This window comes from Saccostrea cucullata, unplaced genomic scaffold (genome assembly GCF_032062105.1).
Source record: "Saccostrea cucullata isolate Sc308-1 unplaced genomic scaffold, CSIRO_AGI_Scuc_v1 ctg526, whole genome shotgun sequence".
NCBI lineage: Eukaryota > Metazoa > Mollusca > Bivalvia > Ostreida > Ostreidae > Saccostrea > Saccostrea cuccullata.
This window is the reverse complement of record NW_026930599.1, coordinates 69,268-94,789: the sequence shown is the minus strand read 5'-3', so window position 1 is coordinate 94,789 and position 25,522 is coordinate 69,268. Positions and strand designations below refer to the sequence as shown.

Here is a 25,522-nt window from a genome sequence, read left to right as displayed (position 1 = left end):
CTACTTTTCAGACAACATTCTCCGAAAACCTAAGATCTATCAACTGATAAAGTTTGATGAATGTAAGCTAATACCAGTAAGTACCTAAGATATTCAAAAGTTGGTCACTGAGACCTACTTTTTGGTCAACATTCCCTGAAAATCTCAGATGTCTCAACTGAAAAAGTTTGACGATTCTAAGCCAAGGGTTGATCACAGTGATCTACGTTTTAGTCGGCATGCTCAAAAAACCCAATAATGCATCAACTGACAAAGTTTGATGATTCAAAGCCAAGAAGTACCTGAGATATTTAAATATAGCAATAAATATAGCAATAAAATGTCAAAAGACCTTCTTTGACCTACTTTTCTAACAGCATTCTCTGAAAACCCAAGATGCATCAACTGACAAAGTTTGATGATTCTAAGCCAATAAGTACATGAGATATTCAAAAGTGGGTCACCATGACCTACTTTTTGGTCGACATTCTCTGAAAACCCAAGATGCCTCAACTGACAAAGTTTACCAATTCTAGGCCAATAAGTACCTAAGATACTTAAATATAGCATAAAATGTCAAAAGTAGGTCACAGTGACCTACTTTTTAGTCAATATTCACCGAAAACCTAAGATCCATCAACTCTTAAATTTTGATGATTGTAAGCTAATAAGTACCTAAGATATTTAAAAGTTGGTCACCGTGACCTACTTTTTGGTTGACATTCCCCGACAACCCAAGATGTCTCAACTGACTAAGTTTGACGATTATAAGCCCAATGTTGATTACAGTGACCTACTTTTTAGTTGACATTCTCCAAAAACCCAATAATGCATCAACTGACAAAGTTTGATGATTCAAAGCCAAGAAGTACCTGAGATATTTAAATATAGCAATAAAATGTCAAAAGACCTACTTTGACCTACTTTTCTGACAGCATTCTCTGAAAACCTAAGTTCCATCAACTGACAAAGTTTGATGATTCTAAGTACCGGTAAGTAAGTACATGAGATATTCAAAAGTGGGTCACCATGACCTACTTTGTGGTCAAAAAACCCAAGATGCCTCAACTGACAAAGTTTACCAATTCTAGGCCAATTGTTTTGAACATATTTTATTGTATAATTTATACAAAGGGATTGGTTACAAGTTCTTGCAACTTAAAACAAGAGGCCCATGGGCCACATCGCTCACCTGAGTAGCATTGGTGATGTCGTTCTTTACCCCATTTCCCCATTGTAATACCTAGTGTGGCCTCGTCCCCCCCCCCCTCCGGGGATCACAATTTTAACAAGTTAGAATCTACACTACCCCAGGATGCTTCCACATAAGTTTCAGCTTTTCTGGCCCAGTGGTTCTTGAGAAGAAGATTTTTTAATGACCCCACCCTTTTTTTGTATTTTCTTTATTATCTCCCCTTGTGAGGGGTTCTTGAGAAGAAGATTTTTAAAGTTTGTTCCTATATACTTCTATGTAAAATTTGGATTCCCTATTGCGGGCCCGCCCAACCCCCGGGGGTCATGATTTGAACAATTTAGAATCTACACTACCCCAGGATGCTTCCACATAAGTTTCAGCTTTTCTGGCCCAGTGGTTCTTGAGAAGAAGATTTTTAAAGTTTGTTCCTATATATTTCTATGTAAAACTTAGATTCCCTATTGTGGCCCGCCCAACCTCCGGGGGTTATGATTTGAACAATTTAGAATTTACACTACCCCAGGATGCTCCCACATAAGTTTCAGCTTTTCTGGCGAAGTGGTTCTTGAGAAGAAGATTTTTTAATGACCCCACCTTTTTTTGTATTTTCTTTATTATCTCCCCTTGTGAGGGGTCTTGGCTCTTTATTTTGATAATTTTAAATCCCCTTTACCTAAGAATGCTTTGTACCAAGTTTGGTTAAAATTGGCCCAGTGGTTCTTGAGAAGAAGTCAAAAATGTGAAAAGTCAGAAAAGCTTACTTGAGCCTTCGGCTCAGGTGAGCTAAAAACCTCTCCCTGTAATATATACAATAATTAAATAAGTGATTGCCAAAATAACAACTGAAGGTGTTAAGTTATACATATACATGATAAATACAAAATATTTCAAGTTAAGACACTTACTAACAAGGCCGTAACTACCATTGAGGCAAGTGAGGCAAATGCCTCTCTAAATTTTTTGAATTTTCTGAAAAGTGAAAAAGTTTTACACTGAACTTATGAATTGTGTGTGTCTTCATGCTAAATTAATATTTTCAACTTTTTTTTTTATGAAGTTTCAGAATCCACTAAAGATGTGGTAGATCGTATTCAATTTTGTTTGGGATATTAAAAAAATTCAAAACTGCATATGATTTTGAAGAATTTATTCCTTAGAAAGGGAACAGTGTGTATAAACGAAGACAATATTGTTAGTGCTTTGTTAGCAGGGACCAGTACGTATTGATGATGCAATCTATCTGGATTATTGAAAACAGAGGGATAGATGATTTTCAGATACAAGGTCATTGTTGCAGCCTTTCAAAAGTAACTGCTATGTGAGCTGAAATCTAGTGATCAGGTAACCAACGCCCCAATGTTCAATGCATGCCGATTTAATGATACCCCCCTCCCCTCGGATTCAATGCGTGTGTAATATAGAGTTCTTTTCTTATTCTCATACTTAGAATATAAATTTATATTTGAATGAACATAGTGAGGGAGAATATAACATATGCAATCAATGTAGCAAGCTTATTACAAGTTTAAAATATCTACAAAGTGGGGTCCGGCATTACACGTTCAGTCGCTCAATACAGCTGTGAGCACCATCTACATGTCCTATACTCGGCACTCGGGGTCATTGAGCAGTGACGGATCTTTTTCGTGCTAGTACGTACTGCAACACGGGACCTCGCCTTATATTGTCTTATCCGAAGGACCGTTCTCTCCCACGGTTGGATTCGAACCCGCGACCAAGGCCGTAATTACCATTGAGGCAAGTAAGGCAAATACCTCACTAAATTTTTTGAATTTTCTGAAAAGTGAAAAAGTTTTACACTGAACTTATGAATTGTGTGTGTCTTCATGCTAAATTAATATTTTCAACTTTTGTTTCAATTTCTGAAAATCGTTCATCTCACCAGGTGCCTCATTTTCATTTAGAACGCATGTAAAATATAATTCAAAATGTTTGTTTTGTAAACTGTTTGATTGTTAAAACATCCCATCTAAGAATTTCTCATTCATATTGAGACAGCCCTTGTTGCCAGTGGAGGGCTGCAAGTTTTAAATCTGCACTAGGCTTTCAGGGTCACTGAAATAAGATGATTGAACAGTGAAAGATCTTTTTGTGCCATCACTTACTGTGATATAAGACCTCGATTTTTACGGTCTCATCCGAAGGACTGGTCTACTTCCCGCAGTGGGACTCGCGATGTAAGGATCAACTCCTTAGTCTGCGATTCTAGAGCATACGGTCATACGCTCTAACCACTGTGCCATGCGAGCGACCATTCAAAAACGTATTAACTTCCTAAGATTAAATCTTTTATTTTCTAATACCCAGGTAACTGGTTTAAAGATTCCCCTCCTCCTGGAAACCCCACATCAATGGCTATCAAGTACTACCCTTGCCCCGTCTGGGACTAGAAATGCCCAGCACCCTTGCCTCACTAAAAATCGGAGCCTAGTTACGGCTTTGACTAAAGATTCAGAGTTCTTACAATATGATTACAATTACAGCAGTACTTTGGAAAAAAAATTTATGACAATAATGATAATAAAGAATAAAAATGATCACAAGTAAAATTCTCACATCATAAACAATCAAAGTTGTACAGATATGATTAAATGACAAAGAAACAAAAGAAGAAAAAGGGATCAAAATCTACATGAATAACGAATGAACTTTTGGACACAGTGAAACATTTTTTTATTCACATCAACAGACAAGAAATCATTTCCAAATAATAAGAGATGGAAGTTGACTATTGTCAAGTGATTATATTGTAAAATATTGTTTAAGAGGCAATTTCTTGGCTGCTCATATTTTTTACATACAAAAAAGAAATGGTATACATCTTCAATTTGTCCACATGAACAATTAAGAGATCGGAGTCAATTATATTTCTTCGATAAAGATCATTATTAAGTATACTACTGTGCCTTAATTTTGTGTGAATTATATTTAAATAGCATTTCCCATATGAAAAATACAAAGGCGGCTTTGAGGGATGTGAGCATATTCTTGTTTTAAATTTACTAATAGAGGTTGTGTCTCTTACAGGCACGTAGCATCGATTTTGAAAGTGGGGGGGGGGGGGGCCAGCCACAGAAATTTTTTTTTACTTACCTGAAAAAATTGAAAAGCAAAAAAAAAAAAAAAAAAAAGGAAAAAAAAAGGAAAAAAAGGAAAAATTGAAAAATTGCCCAAAGTTGAAAATCCTATTTCGTGTGTGTGTGTGTGTGTGTGGGGGGGGGGGGGGGGGGGGGGGGGGGTTGAGGCAAACTTTTTCCACTACCAATTTCTTTCAATATCCAATTTTTAAGCTTATAATACTATGTTTCATTCAAATTACCTTACTCCAGTATAAAGTGGGGGGGCCAACCACCTTTTCAATGAACATTTTCAATAGTAAAAGTATTGTTGGCAAAAAAAGTGGGGGGGGGGGGCCAGGCCCCCCCTGTTGCTACGTCCCTGTCTTGCGTCTTTAGAAAGGGAATTCCAGGAATTAATTGCAGTGGGAACAAAAGATTTCTTAAATCTAGGCCAATAAGTACCTAAGATACTTAAATATAGCATAAAATGTCAGAAGAAGGTCACGGTGACCTACTTTTTAGTCGATGTTCTCCGAAAACCCAAGATGCATCAACTGACAAAGTTTGAAGTTTCTAAGACAATAAATACCTGAGATACTTAAATATGTCTATAAAATGTCAAAAATAGGTCACTGTGACCTACTTTTTGGTCAACATTTTTTGAAGACCCAAGATGCATCAACTGACAAAGTTTGATGATCATAGGTCTGAAAGTATTCAAAATATGCCTTTTAAACAATTTGAAAACAAACATGTAAATTTATCTACTGAAGTAAAAAATGCGGATGACATTGCTATATACACAAAAATGCAGATGATGTTGCTATATACAAAATAAAATGCGGAGTGTTTTGTACATATGCGGACTTGCTTAACAATGGTACTTTATACAAAATATAATCAATTTACGTTTCCTCTAAAGTTTTTCTGACTTAAGATTTAGTCAGTAAACAACATTATTGTTTTATTAAAATCATCCATAAATTGTGTGGATTGTTGTTCTTCTGTTGCATCATTGTTGTGGCAGTTCAAGCTGTTTTGGTAGACTGTGACGTCACAATGGAAAAAAAATCATAGGGTTTGTACATGTATAAAGAGTGCGTAAAATTATACAAGTGGACATTATATCATATTTCCTATAAATGTTGGGATAACATAAAATGTAGTTTGGTTTCATAAATTTCTACTTCTGAATATCCTATTTTATGGAGGAAAATAATTATTTGTAAAATTACACTAAAATAATTAACATGTACAGTAAAACTTGGTTATAGCGAAGTCCCGGGGACCTGTGAATTTAATCCGCTATATCCGTAATTCATTATATCCGTGTAACGAATTCGTAAAACAAAATAGAGCGAATTGACAATATGCATGTTTTCCTTCAAGTAGTACTACCAAACATGTGAAGAAAGCAAATATTACAAAAATACCTTCGATAATCAAAGTTTTATTATGAATTATTTTTTACATACAAATGCTAAAAGAAATTAAAATCAGTTCAATTTATCAAATTTTGAGATCATTGAAAGTTCATTAAAAAAGATGTAAATTTCATTTTATGTAATCTCAATGGGACTCAAAATCAGTTCGCTATATCCGTAAATTCGTTATATCAGAGTTCGTTATAACCGTAAACTTTTCCAAAGATTTGTTAAGAATTTTGCTGGGGACCCATAAAAACTTCGCTATAACCGTTAATTCGCTATATCCGTGTTCGTACTAAACAAGTTTTACTGTATTAATATAAGCAAAGATAATTTCTACACAATGTTCAAGAGTTCATTGTTATAGTTTTATGATGAAATTCGTTCAGACGAAACGTGAAGGTATGTAGATCCTCGCTACAATTCATCCTTTAAATAAGTGGGGGGAGAGGGGGTTTAGTTAACAATTACTGGGATTTTTTATTGTTCTTGAATGCTTTTGTCAATTCCTTATCGGCTTCCTTCTTCTTCATAAAGTTTGGGATTGCAGTTAATAGATTGTCTATATGTTCCATTTTGTTACTGTTTTCTTTGTTTTTAAGATGGGATTTTAAATCAAGTATATGTGTATTCATCTTATTAGTTCTCGTATTCCAATATTCATAAAGTAAGCGGATGAGACTGCGGCTAAAATTAAGGTGTGCTTCCTCCCAGTTTAGGAGAAACAAAGCATTACTGTCTGTAATTTGTGGAATAATTTTGGCTCTTAGTGTTTTTGGTATGAGGTTCTGTTGTTGGCATTTTTTCAGGTATGCAGCATGGCTTTTATTTCTTTGTAGTTCGAAATATCTGACTTTTCCTGGCTTTTTAACGATTTTGATATTTCACATGCCAGGAAAACGTCAGAACCGGCGCCATTACGAAAACTGGGAATTTGCCACCTCCACCTGGAGGGGCCATTCTCGGGTTGATTTTCGATACTTGTGAACTGAATTAAATGCTGAATTCATAATTTATCAATAGTACAATGCCTTTAGTACTTACCAACATTGTTTATTTTTGGTAGTTTATAAAATATCCAGTCGGGTGAAAATATTTTTTCATACTGTTGAGTTTTGTTATCATTTCGTGCATTTTAAAATCTTGCAGGATCTGTATCAAAATATGGAGTGATATTTTCTTTTCATCGATGTTGGTGAGTACTACAGGCACTGTACTATTGATTAATTATAAGTCTGGCATTTAATTCGGTTCAAAAGTATCGAAAATAGGCTCTGGTCAGAGACGACGAAATTCCCAGTTTTCATAATGGTGCCGGTTCTGACGTTTTCCTGGCATGTAAAATATCAATATTGTGAAAAAGCCAGGAAAACGTCAGATATCTGGACTAAGTTCTTTGGAGTTTGATATGAAGTTTTCGGAGTGCCCTAAAACAGGCAATATTTTCTTCTGATATTTTCAGTTTCTCGGAAGATCCCATTGGATCGGATGTTGCAACAGAGGTTTCTTTCCCTGCTGTTTCTTGTTGAGATTTGTTAGTTGTTTCTGAATATTCTATATCTGTATCGGATTGTGGATCTGTTTTTATACTTTTGAAGTTACAGACCCAATTGAATACCTTTCGGTATCCACATGTGAGAATCTTCTGCAATTTTAACCCCTAAGGTGTTGGTCTCCAGCTTTTCTTTGTTTTGTAATTTGAAAACAAATGCCTGTAAAATTCAAAAATTCAAGTGACCTACTTTCTCATAAATATGTTTTAAGGCCCCAAGATGCATCAACTTACAAGATTTGATGATTCCTAACCTCTCAGTGACTGAAATAACGAGATCAAATGTTTTAGGAAAGAAAGGATATAAAATGTCAAAAGTAGGTCAAGATCTTTTCAGTTGACGTTGTTTGAGGACCCAAGATGCATCAACTGACAAAGTTTGATGATCACAGGCCTTAAAGTGTCAAAATCAATTTGAAAACGAATTCCCCCAAAATTTAACAAGAGGCCCACAGGCTTATAGGTCACCTGAGTATTGTGCAACAACTTTCAAACAATTAAATTTGGTTCGTGTTTTAAACCAGAGGCCAAGAAATTCACAATTTTGAAAGAGGCACCATTGCTTATCATAATTATTAACTTTGCATGCTTACTCTATTAGGTGTGTTAGAAAAGTTCGCGGATAAGTTCTATTGTGAGCGCGCTATTTCCACAAAACCGGTCAAACTTTCTGGATAAAATCTTAACCTATTTCCCAATAAATATACAAAAAATTGGTGCTCTCTAGTGAACATTGAAAAATATACAGCTTTTTTATTTTGATAAAACTTGCTTCATGGAGCATGCTACATTTTGGCATGTTTTCATCACAAAGACTCTTTATTAAAATTAACTAGAACTGTCCAAACGGGACAAAATACCCCCGCTGGATTTTTCAGAAGTAAGTTTTTCCATAAGAAATATATGGACTGGACAAAAATTATGAAGTTTTTCTTCCAGTGACCTTGAAGTTCCCCAAATGACCTTGGGTCAAGGTCATGACACACCCTTAGGTCATGGGCAATCTATGTGTGAAATGAGAACCTACCATGTTTATCCAACAGAAAGATATGTACCTGACACAAATTATGAAATTTTTCTTCCAGTAACCTTGAAGTTCCCCAAGTGACCTTGGGTCAAGGTCATGACACACCCTTGGGTCATGGGCAATCTTTGTGTGAAATGAGAACCTACCAAGTTTATCCATAAGAAAGATATGGACCGGGCACGAATTATGAAATTTTTCTTCCAGTGACCTTGAAGTTCCCCAAATGACCTTGGGTTAAAATCATGACACACCCTTGGGTCATGGGCAATCTTTGTGTGAAATGAGAACCTACCAAGTTTATCCATAAGAAAGATACGGACCGGACACGAATTATGAACTTTTTCTTCAAGTGACCTTGAAGTTCCCCAAATGACCTTGGGTCGAGGTCATGACACACCCTTAGGTCATGGGCAATCTTTGTGTGGAGCAGTAGATTCTAATGTCCCTCTGTAAGAAAGATATGGACCGGACACGTTTGCACAGACAGACGGACGGACAGACAGATGGACAGACGGACAAGGTGATTCCTATATACCCCCCAAACTTCGTTTGCGGGGGGTATAAAAATTGCACAATTGTAGCGAATAGAGAATTATGATATTTTACCTGTCGCTAAAGTATTCATGAAACATCACTGGGAGAAATTTTGAATAAAATTGGAGGGTATATGACTGTTTTATAGCCATTTATAAATGATCAACGCGTAAACACACAGCCAAAAATCGGAATGTCATCAAGCGTCATGGAGCACTGCACTACGTAAAAATTATGTGTGCAGACAGGAAAATGTCTAAAAAGAGGTTAAAATGTTCAAGATGCTTCCCGGAATTTCCTACACATACAAAGGACAAAGTTTTCAAATGGTTGTAGCTTAATAAACATAGGTAATCAGAGATTACAGAGCTCACCGCAACAAATGTTGTCTTTAAGTAAGGCAAAGTCACATAATTAACCAACAAAAAGTGTACATCTGAAAATGCAACATTTATGAAATTTTGATCTGATACTTTGGAATAGACCTATATAAAAACTTCAAACTAATTCTTCATCATGAAAATGTGATCAAAATCCAGCATCTGAAGCAAGTTTAAGAGTTTTCATCCCTTAATGCATCATTTGGGCAAGTTTGGTTTACTTAAGCCTTATAGTTTCTTGGTGATAGACCTGCACCCATAACTTTTTACCTGGTCCATTATCTGGAAAATGTATGTCGAATTCAGCATCCAGAGCAAGTCCATTAGTATGCATCCTAAGATGTATCATCCATGCGAGTTTGCACAATATAGGGCTAATAGTTACTTAGACATGAAACCTGCATAAAAATTTAACCTCTTCACTCATCCAGAAAAAAATGTAGGTCAGATTCAGCATCTGAAGCAAGTCTGGTAGAATGCAACCTTAGATGTATCATCCATGCAAGTTTGGTCATTATAGAGCTCATAGTTACTTGGAAATGAATCCTGCATCAAAACTTTAACCTGTTCACTCATCCAGAAAATGTAGCTCAGATTCAGCATCCGAAGTAAGTCTGGTAATATGCATCCTAAGATGTATCATCCATGCAAGTTTAGTCATTATAGGGCTCATTGTAACTTGGAAATGAGACCTGCCCCAAAAACTTTAACCTGTTCACTCATCCAGAAAATGTAGCTCAGATTCAGCATCCGAAGCAAGTCTGGTAATATGCATCCTCAGATGTACCATCCATGCAAGTTTGGTCATTATAGGGCTCATTGTATCTTGGAAATGAACCCTGCACCAAAAACTTTAACCTGTTCACTCAACCGGAAAATGTAGCCCAGATTCAGCATCCAAAGCAAGAGACTGGTAATGTGCATCCTTAGATGTATCATCCATGCAAGTTTGGTCAACATAGGGTTTATAGTTACTTGGAAATGAGACCTGCACCAAAAACATTAACCTGTTCACTCAACCAGAAAATGTAGCTCAGATTCAGCATCCGAAGCAAGTCTAGTAGTGTACATCCTTAGATGTATCATCCATGCAAGTTTGGTCAACATAGGGCTTATAGTTACTTGGAAATGAGACCTGCACCAAAAACATTAACCTGTTCACTCAACCTGAAAATGTAGCTCAGATTCAGCATCCGAAAGAAGCCTGGTAATGTGCATCCTAAGATGTACCATCCATGCAAGTTTGGTCAACTTAGGGCTCATAGTTCCGTGGAAATGGGACCTACACCAAAAACTGCACCAAAAATGTTAACCTGCTCCAAAAACATTAACCTGGTCATTCCTTTGCTGAAATTGCAGCATCTGAAACTTTGACTGGTACAATGAAACACATTAGAAGCATCTTCCATGCATGTCTAATCAATATAGGACACAGAAGTACTTAAAAAGAAAACTGCTCAAAAAAACTTAACCTTAACCTGGGACGCCGACGCCTAGGGTATTACATAAGCTCCCCCAACTTCGTTGAGGTGAGCAAAAAATGGAAGGATTAACATTTTGAATGATTAACTTCATCTATAACCCTTATCGCCTGGACATTGTGCCTATATGGTTTTGCATTGTTTCCATTCATGATCGATTAACTGCATAGACTTTTTTAAAGATCAAAATAATATCCGAATCAGTACAATCTGAATCAGTATAAAAGACATTATAGTAGAAAACTAACATGTCTTGATATAGATATTCAATTTTAAAGTAGAAAAAAAGAAGAGAAAAATCTGAAAAAATAAAAGATTTATAGAACTGGACAACGCTTAACGGGTTGAAATCTGGTTGTCACGTCGCCTTACGTCAAGTGATTGCTGCGTGAATCCCATGACCTCATAGTAAAAATTGTTGCAAATTTTCAAGATTTAAGTAAATGGACCTGATTTTTTAAATACTAATAAACAAAATGTAGGAATTTATTCAGACATAGGTCATACTTCATAGTACACAATAGATTTTCCAATATTCAATGTGTCCGTTAACTTTTCTAACAACCCTCGTATTTACTTAATACCCAGAGGAAGATCAGAGTAACAAAGAGAAAATGCAATTCCACTTTATACCCAGTTGTGCACCTCACCCCAAAGGAACCACTGACCCAGGGGCCACATATTTCAAAAAGTTTTCAAATTTTATCATAAAATGGTTGATTAATACCAAAGAGCAGATTTCAAAGCATTAATTTATTTTCAGACTATGTACCCCCCCCCCCTTCTGACCCAGGGGGCATAAAAAAACCCACTTTGCTAGATGCACCTTTCTTCATCATAAATATATATACTTGGATCATTGGCATAAAACCAAGAAGCAAAGGAAAATATTTTCAAAGAATTAATGTATTTCATTTTATAATCGATAGAGCCCTGCCCTAACACCAGAACCCCTGACCCTGGGGCCATAAAATTCACAATTTTGGAAGAGGCACTCTTGCTCATCATAACTATGTACTTAGTTAGTTTATTTAATACAGTAAAATTTGTCTAATCCGGACTCTGAGTACTCCAGATTTTTGTCCATTCCATCTTTAAATTTTAGTCCCATGCACTTCTTTAACAAATTCATTAGAAAAAATTCTGTGTAGTCCGGATACTGTCTATTCTGTATTCCGAACGATCATACTGGTCCCAACTGCTCATAATTAACGGTAATTATTTCATCTAATCCGGCCACACCTGAGTTACTTCAAAGCAATTAACACCTTTCGTGGTGGATGTGCTAATCTGTGTTTACATTAGCATAGTGTTATGAGACGAACTGAAATGCGGCGGTGACACAGCCCACTTGAAAAAAATACTGGTATATGATTTAATTACAGTTTTAAAAAAATACACGCTTAACTTTGTTTTCATTCCTTTTACCATATTATAACATAAATACAAAATATGTGTACACGATTTACAAATCAAAATACAGTCGTTTGGCCAGTTCCGAATAATTAGTAATTTAAGGATTGATAATTAATAAATTCAACGGTGTAAAAATGAATTGATTTCTATGGTAAGAAGGCTTATTCATGAGTGTTTGAATTATGTGAAGTTTTGATTTTTTGCCCTCAGTTTGGTTTCGTTATCGTACTTGAAACAGTCGACACACTTTTACAATGCAACAAATCTGAATCACCGCGACGCGTAAGTCTGCAGAAAAACCTCTGTAGATGCATAAATTTTTCACATAAAACAACGTTCTAGGTATCAAAAGTAAGTTTGATATGTACTCTAACATATACTAAAAACATGTGAAAAATAAATATTTAGAACGCTGGAAGATATTGAAATATTTTCGTGCTCTTATTTTACCAGTTCCAAATACCCATTTTAAACACTATTATAAATTCACTCTTCAATCTTTTCTTCATTGTAAACGTGACTTATTCTACCCCCGCTTGAAAAACAGGAAGAAGCGGTATATAGTAATGGGATGTTTGTCCATCCATCCGTCTGTCCGTCCGTCCGTCCGTCCGTCCGTCTAGCAGTACGTCCGTCCGTCTGATATGCTCTGGGGTATCTATTTCTTATCCACAACCCCTCTTCTACCACTGAATGAAGTTTAATGAGGCTTCACAGAATTTAATGAGTCTTTCACAGAATCTTTGTTTAACAGTGCCAAAGTGCATCTTTTTTATTTTTGGATCTGGTACATAATTTGGGCTCCCTGAGAAAAACATAGATACTGCCATTCTTTGTAATATTGAAAGGTATATCCATCTCTTGTCCGCAATTCCTCCTATACCACTGAATAAGATTTAATGATACTTTCACATATTCTTTATTGCATTGTGACATTGTGACCTATTATTTTACTTTTTGATCTGACATTTATTTCGGGTCTCCCAGAGTAAAACATGGACTTTGTCTTAAATAATCATAAAGGAGGCGTGGGGTATCATTAAAATGAGCTTAGTGCCCACAGTATACCTCTAGTTTCTCTTTAACCTTTGGAAATACAAATAATTTATTGGTAAGCAATTAATTTAACTTTTCTTAGGCATGCCAGTGGATAACGTCTGGGACGTATATTTCTTAATTTAGGGTTGAATTGAATAAGAATATCTAGGGTATCTGGAACCCGTCGGCTTATTCGTAACTGGTAAAATGGACACCTATGGTAACTTGCGAAATAAATTTTTTTGAGGGAAGGTTGAACTTTTATGAAACAATATTTAATTCCACAAGTCATCGAACTACCTTGACAAAACACTTAGACTTTGAAATAATTCCTAGTATATTTGTAGCACTGTCGAATCGGTTTCTTATTCGGAACTGGCCAAATAACTATATATATCGGGATCGAAAATCGAACGCATTTCAAAATGGCGCCATAACACTGTGGGGAAGACGTAAATTTTTACATAAAAATTAAAAGTTCAATCCAAATTATTATCAAATCGTAAATGTTGTAACAGTACGACATTTAACTCTGGTTTTTTTACTACCGTTTCTAATTATGAAATCAAAAATATTTTTATATCACTTGGTGTGATTTCTTAGAAGTATTCCAGGGTCTCCCATTCTAAAGGAAGGGAATGGTGGGATTTTCAGTCCCACCAACTATATATTCTCCCATGGGAGAAAAAATGTCAGATGGGATATTTTCTCCTGTGGGATTTTTTCTCCCACAAATTTGTTCAAATGGGATAAATCCCACGGATCTTGACAATGAATTATTTTCACCAATACATTGTTATAGTAGGAATATATTCTATATATCATGACAAAATATTTGTAATTGTCATAATTTTTGGGATATATTCCATGTTTCACAATAAATGGGAGATATACTTTGATTAGCAATATCATTTAATTTGAACAAATTTGTGGGAGAAAAAATCCCACAGGAGAAAATATCTGTGGTGGGAAGTTGGTGGGACGAAAATCCCAAATTTTTACATAAAAATTAAAAGTTCAATCCAAATTATTATCAAATCGTAAATGTTGTGTTATGGTTATACATTGAAGGAGCTCTTTGACATGAGAAACCCGGCCCGCTTGGTAAAATGTATAGTATAATATGCGTGTGTGTAGATTTTGATTTCGGTAACATTTCACTCTGACTTTCAAACTTCATGAACAAACAAGAAAATAAGTAAATTAAATGCAAGCTTCTAGACTATTCTATAATTTATAGACTCCAAAATATTGATTTATTTTATTATTAACTACATTTTACTACGTAATTCTATATGATGTACGTGTAAATAAAATGACTTTTGTAATTTAGTATAACGAAATTTCAAAATTAATATTTTCCTTCATTTTTCCTGCACTCCAGATTCTGTCTAAACCGGCCATATTTTATGGAACCGTCGGTAGTCGGTTTGGACAAAGAACAAGAGCCACGAAGCATCAAAATCCGCACCGTATTCAAAATTTATGAATTTTTGTGAAATGATAGTCTAGTATGTGTACGTTGTAAAACAGTTTATTTTTTATCAATATCATTTATAGTTTTCTTTTTACAGGTGTTTAAATTAAGCATTGTTTTTTCGATTGAAATACTATGATGTCATGAAGTTGACGTTAAACACGTTAAAATCATGATGTTGAAATTATTTATTAGAGATAACAAATTTACACTGATAGAAAATAATCCACAAGAGTAGGATTAGAATAAATATTGAATATTTTATCTAGTGTTTTAGGGGTGGTGAGGTGGGGTTGGTGTTGTTTTTGATGTGAAAAAAAAAGTGCACGTGTACTAAGCTGAAATTTTCAGCAATTGTTTAGATGGTGTCATTTTTCATTAAAAATTATTTTTCTTAAATAAATGATGTTTAGGACTTTTTTTCCGCTTAGCATTTTCCTATTGTGAGAATCCAAATTCACAAAAATAGTTAATATTTATAAAGGGGAAAAGGCTATCAAAAAAGTTTCACCTGAGAAAAAGTATAGAATACATTACATACATGTATATTATAAACATTAAATAAAAAATCAGGTTGAAAAGTGGATAAAGTTGAAGACGTCACTTATCAGGTCGTCAATTTGAGTGCACTTTAAGTTTTAAGCAGTTTCCCAGACGTCTCCAATAAAATAGTGCAACATAATAAACGGAAATGATGACGTTTCGGTGCACCAGAGAGCAAAGAGAGCAATTAATCTTGAACCTTGCCCCCCCCCCCTAATTTTGCCGATATATAGAAAACTTAAGAAAACAAAGGTAGTATATGCTTGTGTCCCTTCAATGATATGTCTGATGACTTCTTTTTTTTTTTTTTTTTGCTTGTTGAGGAAATTTTGGTAGTTGATAGTGACCCCAGCTGAAGAAATGTGACTGTGCCCCTCCCCTCCCCCCATCCAACTGTAATTGTAATTGCTTCCTGCAGGCCCGAACTAAGAAGAATGCTACATGGATCCTGTCTCCTGATAGACAAAACATACGGACCAGTGGCGGATCCAGAGGGGGTGCAACCCCCCCTTTGGATTTGCAAAAAAGAAAGAGAAATAAGAAAGTCCCAATTTTTTGTTGTGTTTCTACTAAAGAAAATTTAAGGTGAAAGGCTAATGTTGTAATATATAAAGAAATTCGGTTGTAAAAACAAAATAAAACCCCATCCCTTTACAAAATAGGATTTTCAGGTTCGGAGATTTATTTTCCTTTCTTTTTCAAAAACTTTCTGGTAATGTATACAAGTAATTTTTCCCAGAATGATCAACGTCCCACTTTCAAAAACCATACTCCACCTTGTATCGATATTCTATTGAGTTATTTAACTATATGTATGTGTATAACGTACTTTTTATCTGTTTTCGCCTTCAACCCCCCCCTTTGAAAATAACTTCAACCCCCCCCCCCCTTTGAAAAATTTCTAGATCCCCGCCTGCGGACAAACATCTTCTGGTAGTATTGAATGATGCTATCAATACAGACCATTGAAAAGATTTCATACATGTATTTACATGCAGTTTAATAATGTTAGAGTTTGTTTATAAAAGGTCCCATATATATGTACCAGATTTATTGCCGTCTAACCAAATACCAGGGACATTCCATGTACGTGCATCAGTGAAATTCTGGAATTTGCAAAGATGAAAAATGTATATACAAAGCCAATTATACAAATTTATATAAATTTTCCAGGATCGGTGCCTGCATTAATTATAAATAATATGATGTAATTCCTCTTAAGATTTGTTATTGTACATGATTCTTGTTACCCGAATTCATGCACGGATCTAGAATTTGCAAGATTATTAAATGTATATACTGGAGCAAGAAAAAAGTTGGACCCCCTTGGGACCTCCCCCCCCCCCCCCGGTAAATGCGAATTAGTGTGAAATGGGTATGAAAAGTGAAAGATTTTAGGCAATACCCCCCACCCCCCACCATCACCACCACCACCACGAAATAGGTTTTTGACGTTTGGGCGAGTTTAGTTTTTTTTTCTTTTGGCTTGTAAAGAAATTTCTGGGTTGGACTTTTTTTTTGGACTGGGGTGGACCCCCCCCCCCCCCCCCCCCCGGAAATAATTTCTGAATTTGCGGATTTATGTTATCAGTTTCAAATTGTAAGTATTCAATATTTCCATATAAGTTTTACTTGAGAACTATTTTAATCAAATCACTGCTCCCGATATAACAATCACATGATTAAGAAATGCATGAAAACTGGGGGATTCCCTATTTTACTGCAGTATAGACTTAAAAAAACCCCAACTTTTTCACAGATTAGTTTTATTTGAGCAGACCTTTACGCATCCGACTTTGAATTCGAACAGAAAACTAGTATATGCACATTAATGAAAACTAAAAGGGAAAAAAAGTAAATTAAATGTTGAGCAGCTTATTAACGCATCCAACTTTTTTTAATTATTATATATCTCCATGGTCAAATCTGTATCACATCCTGTATACAGGCGCGGATCCAGGATTTGGAGTTAGTGGGGGCACCAAAATTAGGCAAGGGGTCTGGGGGCCGCCTTGAGGCCCCCAGTGAGGGCGAAGCCCCCGGAAGCTCCTTGATTCTAGAGATTTTGTAGGGTAAAAATGAGGTCTACCAAGTAGACATATTTGATTTACGCTAACTTTGACAATTTTAGGGGGGCGCGCGCCGGGTGCGCCCCCCTTAAATCCGCCACTGGTATATATATCTAGCCGAGACCCTCAATATTAAATTTCAAAGATAATGTAACTGTTGTGCATTAAATATTTACAATGATCAAAGGAGAGCGGACTCTGTGTGAACAGATTGTTAGGGTGAACAGTCCCAAATACCATACATGTATGAGTCCGAAGGAGTATTATTGTTCGAGGGTTGATATGGGTTGTGATATAAATTTTGACATACACATATTATTCTTTTGATCTTAAATTTGAAAATACGTATATACATGTATATAATCATGAATATTATTCCGAATATGTGCACTTTTGATAATTAAGCATCTGCGTGCTTGAGTTTCTGTTTCGCATCAATTCATTTTTGCAATTCATTTATTAAATGTGTCATAAAAACTAAAAATTAGACATTTTTACAACGATATATTTGAGATATTTTATGTTATAAGCAGTTGACAATAAGAAAGGTCAAAGGTGAAAGTGGGTATCCTTCATACTTTCTTGGTTTTAAAGAAAAAGTTATATTTTTTTGCCAACCTTACCCCCTTTATTTAAAACGACCTGTTGCTAAAATTGAGTGCAAGTTGTCATCTAAAGAAGATACAGAGACTTTTTTTTAAAATCATATTACTTAAGAATGATATTAATAAATTTTTTTCATTTTAATCCTAGGTGAAAATAGCGTTTTAGAGAGAGAGAGAGAGAGCGTTAGAGAGAGAGAGAGCGTTAGAGAGAGAGAGAGAGAGAGAGAGAGAGAAATAGAACATGCATACTCGTGACGGTAGCACTTTTTTCATGTCCTAATGCATTGTACGGTTGCCTCTCGTAAATTATATATATGTAGAATTGATTATGTGTTCGTTCATTTATTCAATTAAACAAACAAAATAACACTTTTGGATATAGAACCTTTTAAATCTGAAGTCCCACACTCTAGATCAGCACATACACATGTTCAGATTGAGAAGGTTCAATAATTCGTCACATATATATCATGAGGTCTAGTTTCTTGAAATGTTTTCAACTATAAATATAAAAGAAATGTCAAAGACATTCTTGGTTCTTGGTTAATTCTTAAAACGCGGTATGCTGCTGTTTTTATTTTATTTAGCCAATTTATAATACCGGTATTTGTTATGTTGGCGATGCAGATGTCATGAAATTATTTACATTTTAATCGCCAAACATTTAATTTGATTTTCAATTGATTCATTGGACCTTTCTGCTGGTAGTGTTATCTGCTGTAGGCTGTTTCAAGAGTAATCTCCCTTTGATTACATAGTGACCATGGTGAAGAGGCGTTGGGATCGAGTTGTAAACACGAATTCACAAAAAGAAATCCAAAAAGAGTATACATTATTAAAAAAATATATATATTATAAATATAATAAATTGAATCTAAATTAGCTATGTCAAGGAAAAGCCTGGGGTCTGAACCACGGTAAGGGTAAAAAGAAGTCGACAATGCTACATGCTGTAATATTTTGTAAAGCACATGGTTTTCGTTTTCCTTTTTACTACCACAACACAAAATCTAATATATTTCAAACTAGACAATTCATTTTGATACATTTTTAAAGTAGAAAGCACAAAAAATATTATTTTTGGTATTATCCTGAGATATTCCCGAAAATCCGCTGTGATGGTCGGTTTTCAGAGGTTTGATATGGAAAGGAAAGTTAAGTTTTCAATGTGGCCACACGTGACAAACAAAATAAAAATATGCCCTATGTATTTACTTTTTTATCCTCTTTTTAATGACATAAATTTTATTTTGTTTGTAGGGTGTGGCACATGGTTTTCGTTTTCCTTTTTTACTACCACAACACAAAATCCAATATATTTCAAACTAGACAATTCATTTTGATACATTTTTAAAGTAGAAAGCACAAAAAATATTATTTTTGGTATTATCCTGAGATATTCCCGAAAATCCGCTGTGATGGTCGGTTTTCAGAGGTTTGATATGGAAAGGAAAGTTAAGTTTTCGATGTGGCCACACGTGACAAACAAAATAAAAATATGCCCTATGTATTTACTTTTTTATCCTCTTTTTAATGACATAAATTTTATTTTGTTTGTAGGGTGTGGTCAAGGTCAAATTTTGAGTTAAAGATGTAAAAAATGGTTGATTTTGCTAAAAATCAGCAAAGTGCATGTGTTTTGACGTTTACTGTACAATTATGACGTCATCAAATGAAAAATATGACGTGAACCTTTTGAGCTCAAGACTAGTAGATAATATATTCATCATTATTTTTCTCTTTTACTTCAGTTAAAATTTCCTAAAAAATGTAGGCCGATTTTGCACCTTCGTGGCTTTACTTCTTTTACTGTACCCAGAAGCAGAGAAGATTTTCAAAGAATAATGCATTTTCACTATATAATCAATAGAGTCCCACCCTAACACCAGAACCTCTGACCCTGGGGCCATAAAATTCATAATTTTAGAAGAGGCGCTCTTGCTCATCATAACAATGTGCTTAGTTAGTTAATTTAATAAAAGAAGCAGAGAAGAAGATTTTCAAAGAATTAATGCATTTTCACTACATAATGAATAGAGCCCCGCCCTAACACCAGAACCCCTGACCCTGGGGCCATAAAATTCACAATTTTGGAAAAGGCACTCTTGCTTATCATAACCATGTGCTTAGTTAGTTTATTTAATACCCAGAAGCAGAGAGGAAGATTTTCAAAGAATAAATGCATCAGGGCTCGACATTAACGCTTGTTCGCTTGTCCGGTACCAATGAAAAAAAATTTCGGACAAGTGAATATTGCTAGGCACTTGTCCGATTGGACAAGTGATTTTTCTATGTGAAGAAGTCTTCAAATAATAATAATCATAAAAAACAACTTTTGTAAAATTTATCGAATAAAAACGGAAGCAGTACATAAACCTGAATTTCGATCCCGATATGAATCGCTATGTAAGTTCACACTTGATCGGGATCGATGTTCATTAATTGCAGCCATACTATTGCATGGCGTGGATCTTATGACGTTTGTGAGTTTAAAATATATTTGATTGATTTTACAGATTCACTTGCGAACATTTATGCCGTTGTGAGGACAGGAAATCTAGATAAAATTTTGTTTTATATGTGTTTGTCTTATTTATCAATAACAACACTTATGAATCAAGCACATTTAATATTTTTTATTGTTTTCAAGTTTACATAACAAGACATTCATTGAAAAATTTTCGGACAAGTAAAGTTGGAGTTCGGACAAGTAAATATCTTGGTCACTTGTCCGAATGGACAAGTAGGAAAAAAAGTTAATGTCGAGCCCTGTGCATTATCATTACATAATGAATAGAGCCCCGCCCTAACACCAGAACCCCTGACCCTGGGGCCATAAAATTCACAAATCTGGAAGAGGCATTCTAGCTCATCATAACTATGTACTTAGTTAATTTATTCAATACCTAGGAGCAGAGAAGAAGATTTTCAAAGAAATAATGCATTTTCACTATATAATCTTTATAGCCCTGCCCTAGCACTAGAACCCCTAGCCCTGGGGCCATGAATTTCACAATTTTGGTAGAGGACTCAATGCTCATTACAATCATGCCAACAGTTTGTCTGCTTGATGTCCAGGAGTAAAAGAGGAAGATTTTTAAAGATTACAATAATTTTAGTGGTTTTGGCCCCACCCCTCAGGCCCCAGTGCGCCAGGGACCATGAAATTCACAATTTTTGTTCCCCTTTACCCATAGATGCTGTATACAAATTTGGTTAAAATTGGTTCAGTGGTTTCAGAGAAGAAGCTGAAAATGTTCAAATGTTAACACACGACGCACGACGACGGATGAAAACGGAGAGCAACAGGTCACTTGAGTTACTCGGTTGACCTAAAAAGTAGGTCACTGTGACCTGCTTTTGAGATAACATGATGTGAAGTCCTAAGAAGCATCATCTTACAAGTTTTGATGAGTCTAGTCTTTATAGTAAGCAAAATATAAATGTTTTTATGAAGTGTAATTATTGGTCAACTTTGAAGTGACCTTGAGACCACGCCCTTTGCCCCAGGTGATGCTTCAACAGTTTTTAATCTTCAACATATCCTGATCCTTGTGTGTAAGTGTGGTGAAATCTGCCAGGTGGTTCTGGAGAAGAAGATTTTTTGGCAACCAGTACTTTTGGTTTTATTTTCTTGATTATCTCCCCTTGTTTAAGGGTCCAAGGGGTTCTTGAGTTATGCCCCATATTCTAAAAAGTTTATGCACACTGCACAACGCACAAATGGCTTTAGCATTAGCTCTTTGAGCATTTGGCTCAGAAGTGCTAAAAATATATATTTCTTGGAAAAGTTTGTTGAGGGAAGGTGTAAAAATTGTTCTAAAAATATAAATTGAGATGCATATCTAATATTCCTAGCATATCATAACAGAAATTATTCTCTGAGTAAAAGTATGTGAGGTTTAAGTTCCAAGAAATTAAATGATTTGCAGAATTTTCTGCTAAATATCCTTCCACCACAAGAAATATTCCCTCATAAATTTTGCTTCTTTGTGAATTTTTGAACAGTTCTTTAAATGATTGTTGGACAATTTTCATTATTTAATTTAAATGTGCAATGGAAATTGAATTATAATAAATAGTTTTGAAGTAATGTTCTGCCTGACTTTTCTAAATAGCTATGAGTGACATACCTTAAGTGAAAGTAATACACTGTACTATCAAATTTAAGTGCAAAAGATTTTAAAAGGAAAATATGAGAAACAAAAGTATGGGAAACAGACTAAATGACAGACAGATGGATGGGTGGCCAGAAAATCCATATTATTTTATACAGAATAACATATATACCTGTATTGCTGCTAAGATGTTTGCCAATGCTTGTCCATATGTGTCATGGCAGTGGACTGCCAAACGTTCTATAGGAACACATTCTGTTACTTTGCTTATTAAATGTTTCATGGCACCTGGAGTTCCTACACCGATGGTGTCACCTAAAGATATCTCATAACAACCCATTTCAAACATCCGTTTAGCTACCTACAATTAAAAAAATATTATCAATACTACAGAAACTTGATCAAAAGAATTCAATACATGTATATCAAGTATTGAGTAAACAGGTGTAGCTCACCAGCTCAAACAAATGGAAGTGCACGCTGAGTACAATCTGGTGACTTGCATCTTCAACAGATTGTTATTCAGTGGTTTCTGTAGCAATTATAATTATATTTAAGCCTCCATCTGAATTTTTATGTTTCATTAAAATTCATAACAGGAAGACAAAGGACCTTAACTGTCACCTAAGTATTAAGTATTAAACCCTGACTAGAGATCTATAAAGAATGAAGTTTTACTAGTATATAATCGATAGGCTGTGATGAACCCTAACACCAGAAATTAGGGCTGGGCAAAAATAGCGATATTACATTGCTATACGTTTTTGTAATACCAATATATACTGGCAACATGTTTTGACTGAGGAATTCTATCAATAAATATTATGAAAAGTTGTCAGAAAGGTGTGTGATAAAGCAAAACATTAAGACAGAAGCTGTTGCATGGGTGTATTTCAGTATATAAGTGTAATTAATCCAACTTGACTCTTTTCCCCTTTGGTTACTCATCATTGTTATGTACATTCTGCATGTAAATTGAAGTTAATATAATGAGAAAATGTCATTTTATTTATGTTGAAAATATTGCAATGCATATCGCAATACACTTATAAATATCGCAATACGAAATCTCTGGCCAATTACCCAGCCCTACTAGAAATCCTAGTTGACACCCGTTTTACAAAAGAACTTCAGACTATAAGACTGAAAACTTACATTAATTGTAACATTTTTTAAAATAAATGTTGTTTAAAATAAATTGCTATTGTAAAAATATCTTACATGTACTACATTCCTTTTAAAAAAATGATAACAGATTCAATATAATGTTAATCAAAAAGTTACAAACAGAATTAAATTAAGTATTTTCCATAAGTTCTTTTGTAAAACAGCCCCTGATGCAGCTGTCAAAATTTTAACAATTTTGATAGAGACATCTTAATGGCTCATCATACAGTGTAATTAACTAATTATGCACCAACTTTATCTGCATGAGGTAGAACAAAACACCTGTGAAATCAATTTAAACCCATTTCTTCTGAAACACATGAGATAAAAAGAATATATTACTCTCATGTCAAAAATCAATTATCTTTGGAAGGAAAAATATAAAATATGACATGAATATTTATTTTGTAAGAGAGAGAGAGAGAGACAAATGAGGCCATCATTAAAAATATATTTTTTTATGTACTTTGACCCACATTTTTCAAGGTCGGTAGATAAGTACTGGATAGTTACTATTATTACTATTTTTTTAAGGCCCCCCCCCCCCCGGCTTAGCAGTATTGAACAAATTGATGTGTTTTCCTTTTTGTGTGTGTGTGTGTGTGGGGGGGGGGGGGGGGCTTAGCAGTTTTGAACAAATTTACAATTGTCTTTGGGATGGGGGCTAAGCAGCATTGAACAAATTGATAACTGTCATACAAATCTCAATGGGGATGGGGGCTAAGCAGCATTGAACAAATTGATAACTGTCATACAAATCACAAACTAAGAAATTTATTGATGTTTTCATTACACATTGGATAGATTAGATAAGTACATAGATTTAATATTAATTGCTTTAAAAACTTGCAATTGAAAGCATCCTATAGAGAGAAGAAATTGTACACCTTAGCTTTAAAATGAAACAATTTCTATTTCTATGGAAATTAAAGGAAAAAAAAAATAAATATTGAAAGTGCTGAAAAAAAAAATTATTGAGGAGGGCGATTTTGACGGGTCAGTCAGAGTACATCAAAGAAATCAAAATTAGACGGAGAAATATATCATTATGTTCTAAAACAAGGGGATGTCTGCAGACTTGAAAGCACTGGATATTGTCATAAGCCATGATGTCATATGTTTGATATGACATCAAAAAAATGACATATTTAAAGTTTAAAATTTCCATGATTTCTACAGCAAATATTTTGATATAATGTGTAGAATGACAATATCAATGAAATATGTAAATATTGTTCTTGAAATTTATTGATATTTTCATTACCATTGGATAGATTAATATTTTGTCAATATTTTGAGCAAAGTCACCGAGCGCACTGGTCTACTCAAGCTCAATATTTTGATATAATGTATAAAATGATAATATCAATGAAATATGTAAATATTAGGGATGGCAATCGATTGCAGAATTGCTAATCGGTTAACCGCAAGACGTTCCGACCGATTAACCGGTTAGTTGTATCAAGGTATAAATTTTGACATTTTCTTTTTATGTAAACATAAAGGCTTAAAAGACGTTAGAAGTTACATTCTGTTTATTATTTTGATCAGGGAATTTGATGCATAAGAATATATTTCATTTTAATTTCAATAGACAAGAAAAAAATTAAGAAAACCATAATTCTTGCTTGAGAAATCAGACGGGGATAATTTTCCAATGCAGATGTTAAAGAAGTTAATTCCGCGTTGTCACTCAGAACTAGTCTGTGTCTGAACTCTCACTTTATTTACAATTTACAACGATCTTTATAATAATAAAATTTAATGGATAAAGGCAAAATATAGACATACAATAATTAAAAGTGCTTAACGGTGATGTATTTAATATCATTAAAAAAACCACAGGACTATCTGGGTAATGGCATGATATTAAAAAACAGTAATTAACACTTACAAATTGACCAATTACCCTGCGATCTAAATCTTGAGAGCTATATACATTTAATAACCTTCAAATATTCTTAATTATAAGATGTGTAAAAACATTAAATAAAAATCTCTGCAGCGCTTTCCTTTCTAAAAAAAATACAGCAGGGAATTTAAGGAAACTGTGCTCAAATTTACATATATTTTATTTTTTTTTCCGACTAACCGATTACGGATTTGCTAACCGATTAGCATCGTTCCGACCGATTAATCGATTAACCGGTTACAAATTGCCATCCCTAGTAAATATTGTTCTTTAAGCAGACCTGCACTCTATAAAATTTATAGTATTAATTTCACTCTCTATATAAGTGGCCTGACCTGCATGAAGGAAACAAACAACCAGTTTGGGCAAACAACCATGATTTATTATACACATTATCATATATAGATATGTAGCAGATGACATAAGCAAATGACAATATTAAAAGTAAAACAGATGACATAATCATGGTTTTCTCCTAATCCCAAACTGGTGTAGTAAGTAGTAAAAACAAAAATAAATAAA

The 25,522-nt window shown here is 34.6% G+C and overlaps 1 protein-coding gene across 2 annotated transcripts in view; it reads right to left on the bottom strand.

Moving 5' to 3' along the window:
• The window catches only part of LOC134229231 (hydroxymethylglutaryl-CoA lyase, mitochondrial-like), a 99,916-nt gene that overhangs the window by 27,993 nt on the left and 46,401 nt on the right, over nucleotides 1–25,522 (bottom strand). For both annotated transcript variants that reach the window (XM_062710938.1, XM_062710939.1), the window contains exon 6: nucleotides 22,094–22,282. In XM_062710938.1, the coding sequence (XP_062566922.1) occupies nucleotides 22,094–22,282 (189 nt within the window). The remainder of the gene's footprint in view (nucleotides 1–22,093; nucleotides 22,283–25,522) is intronic.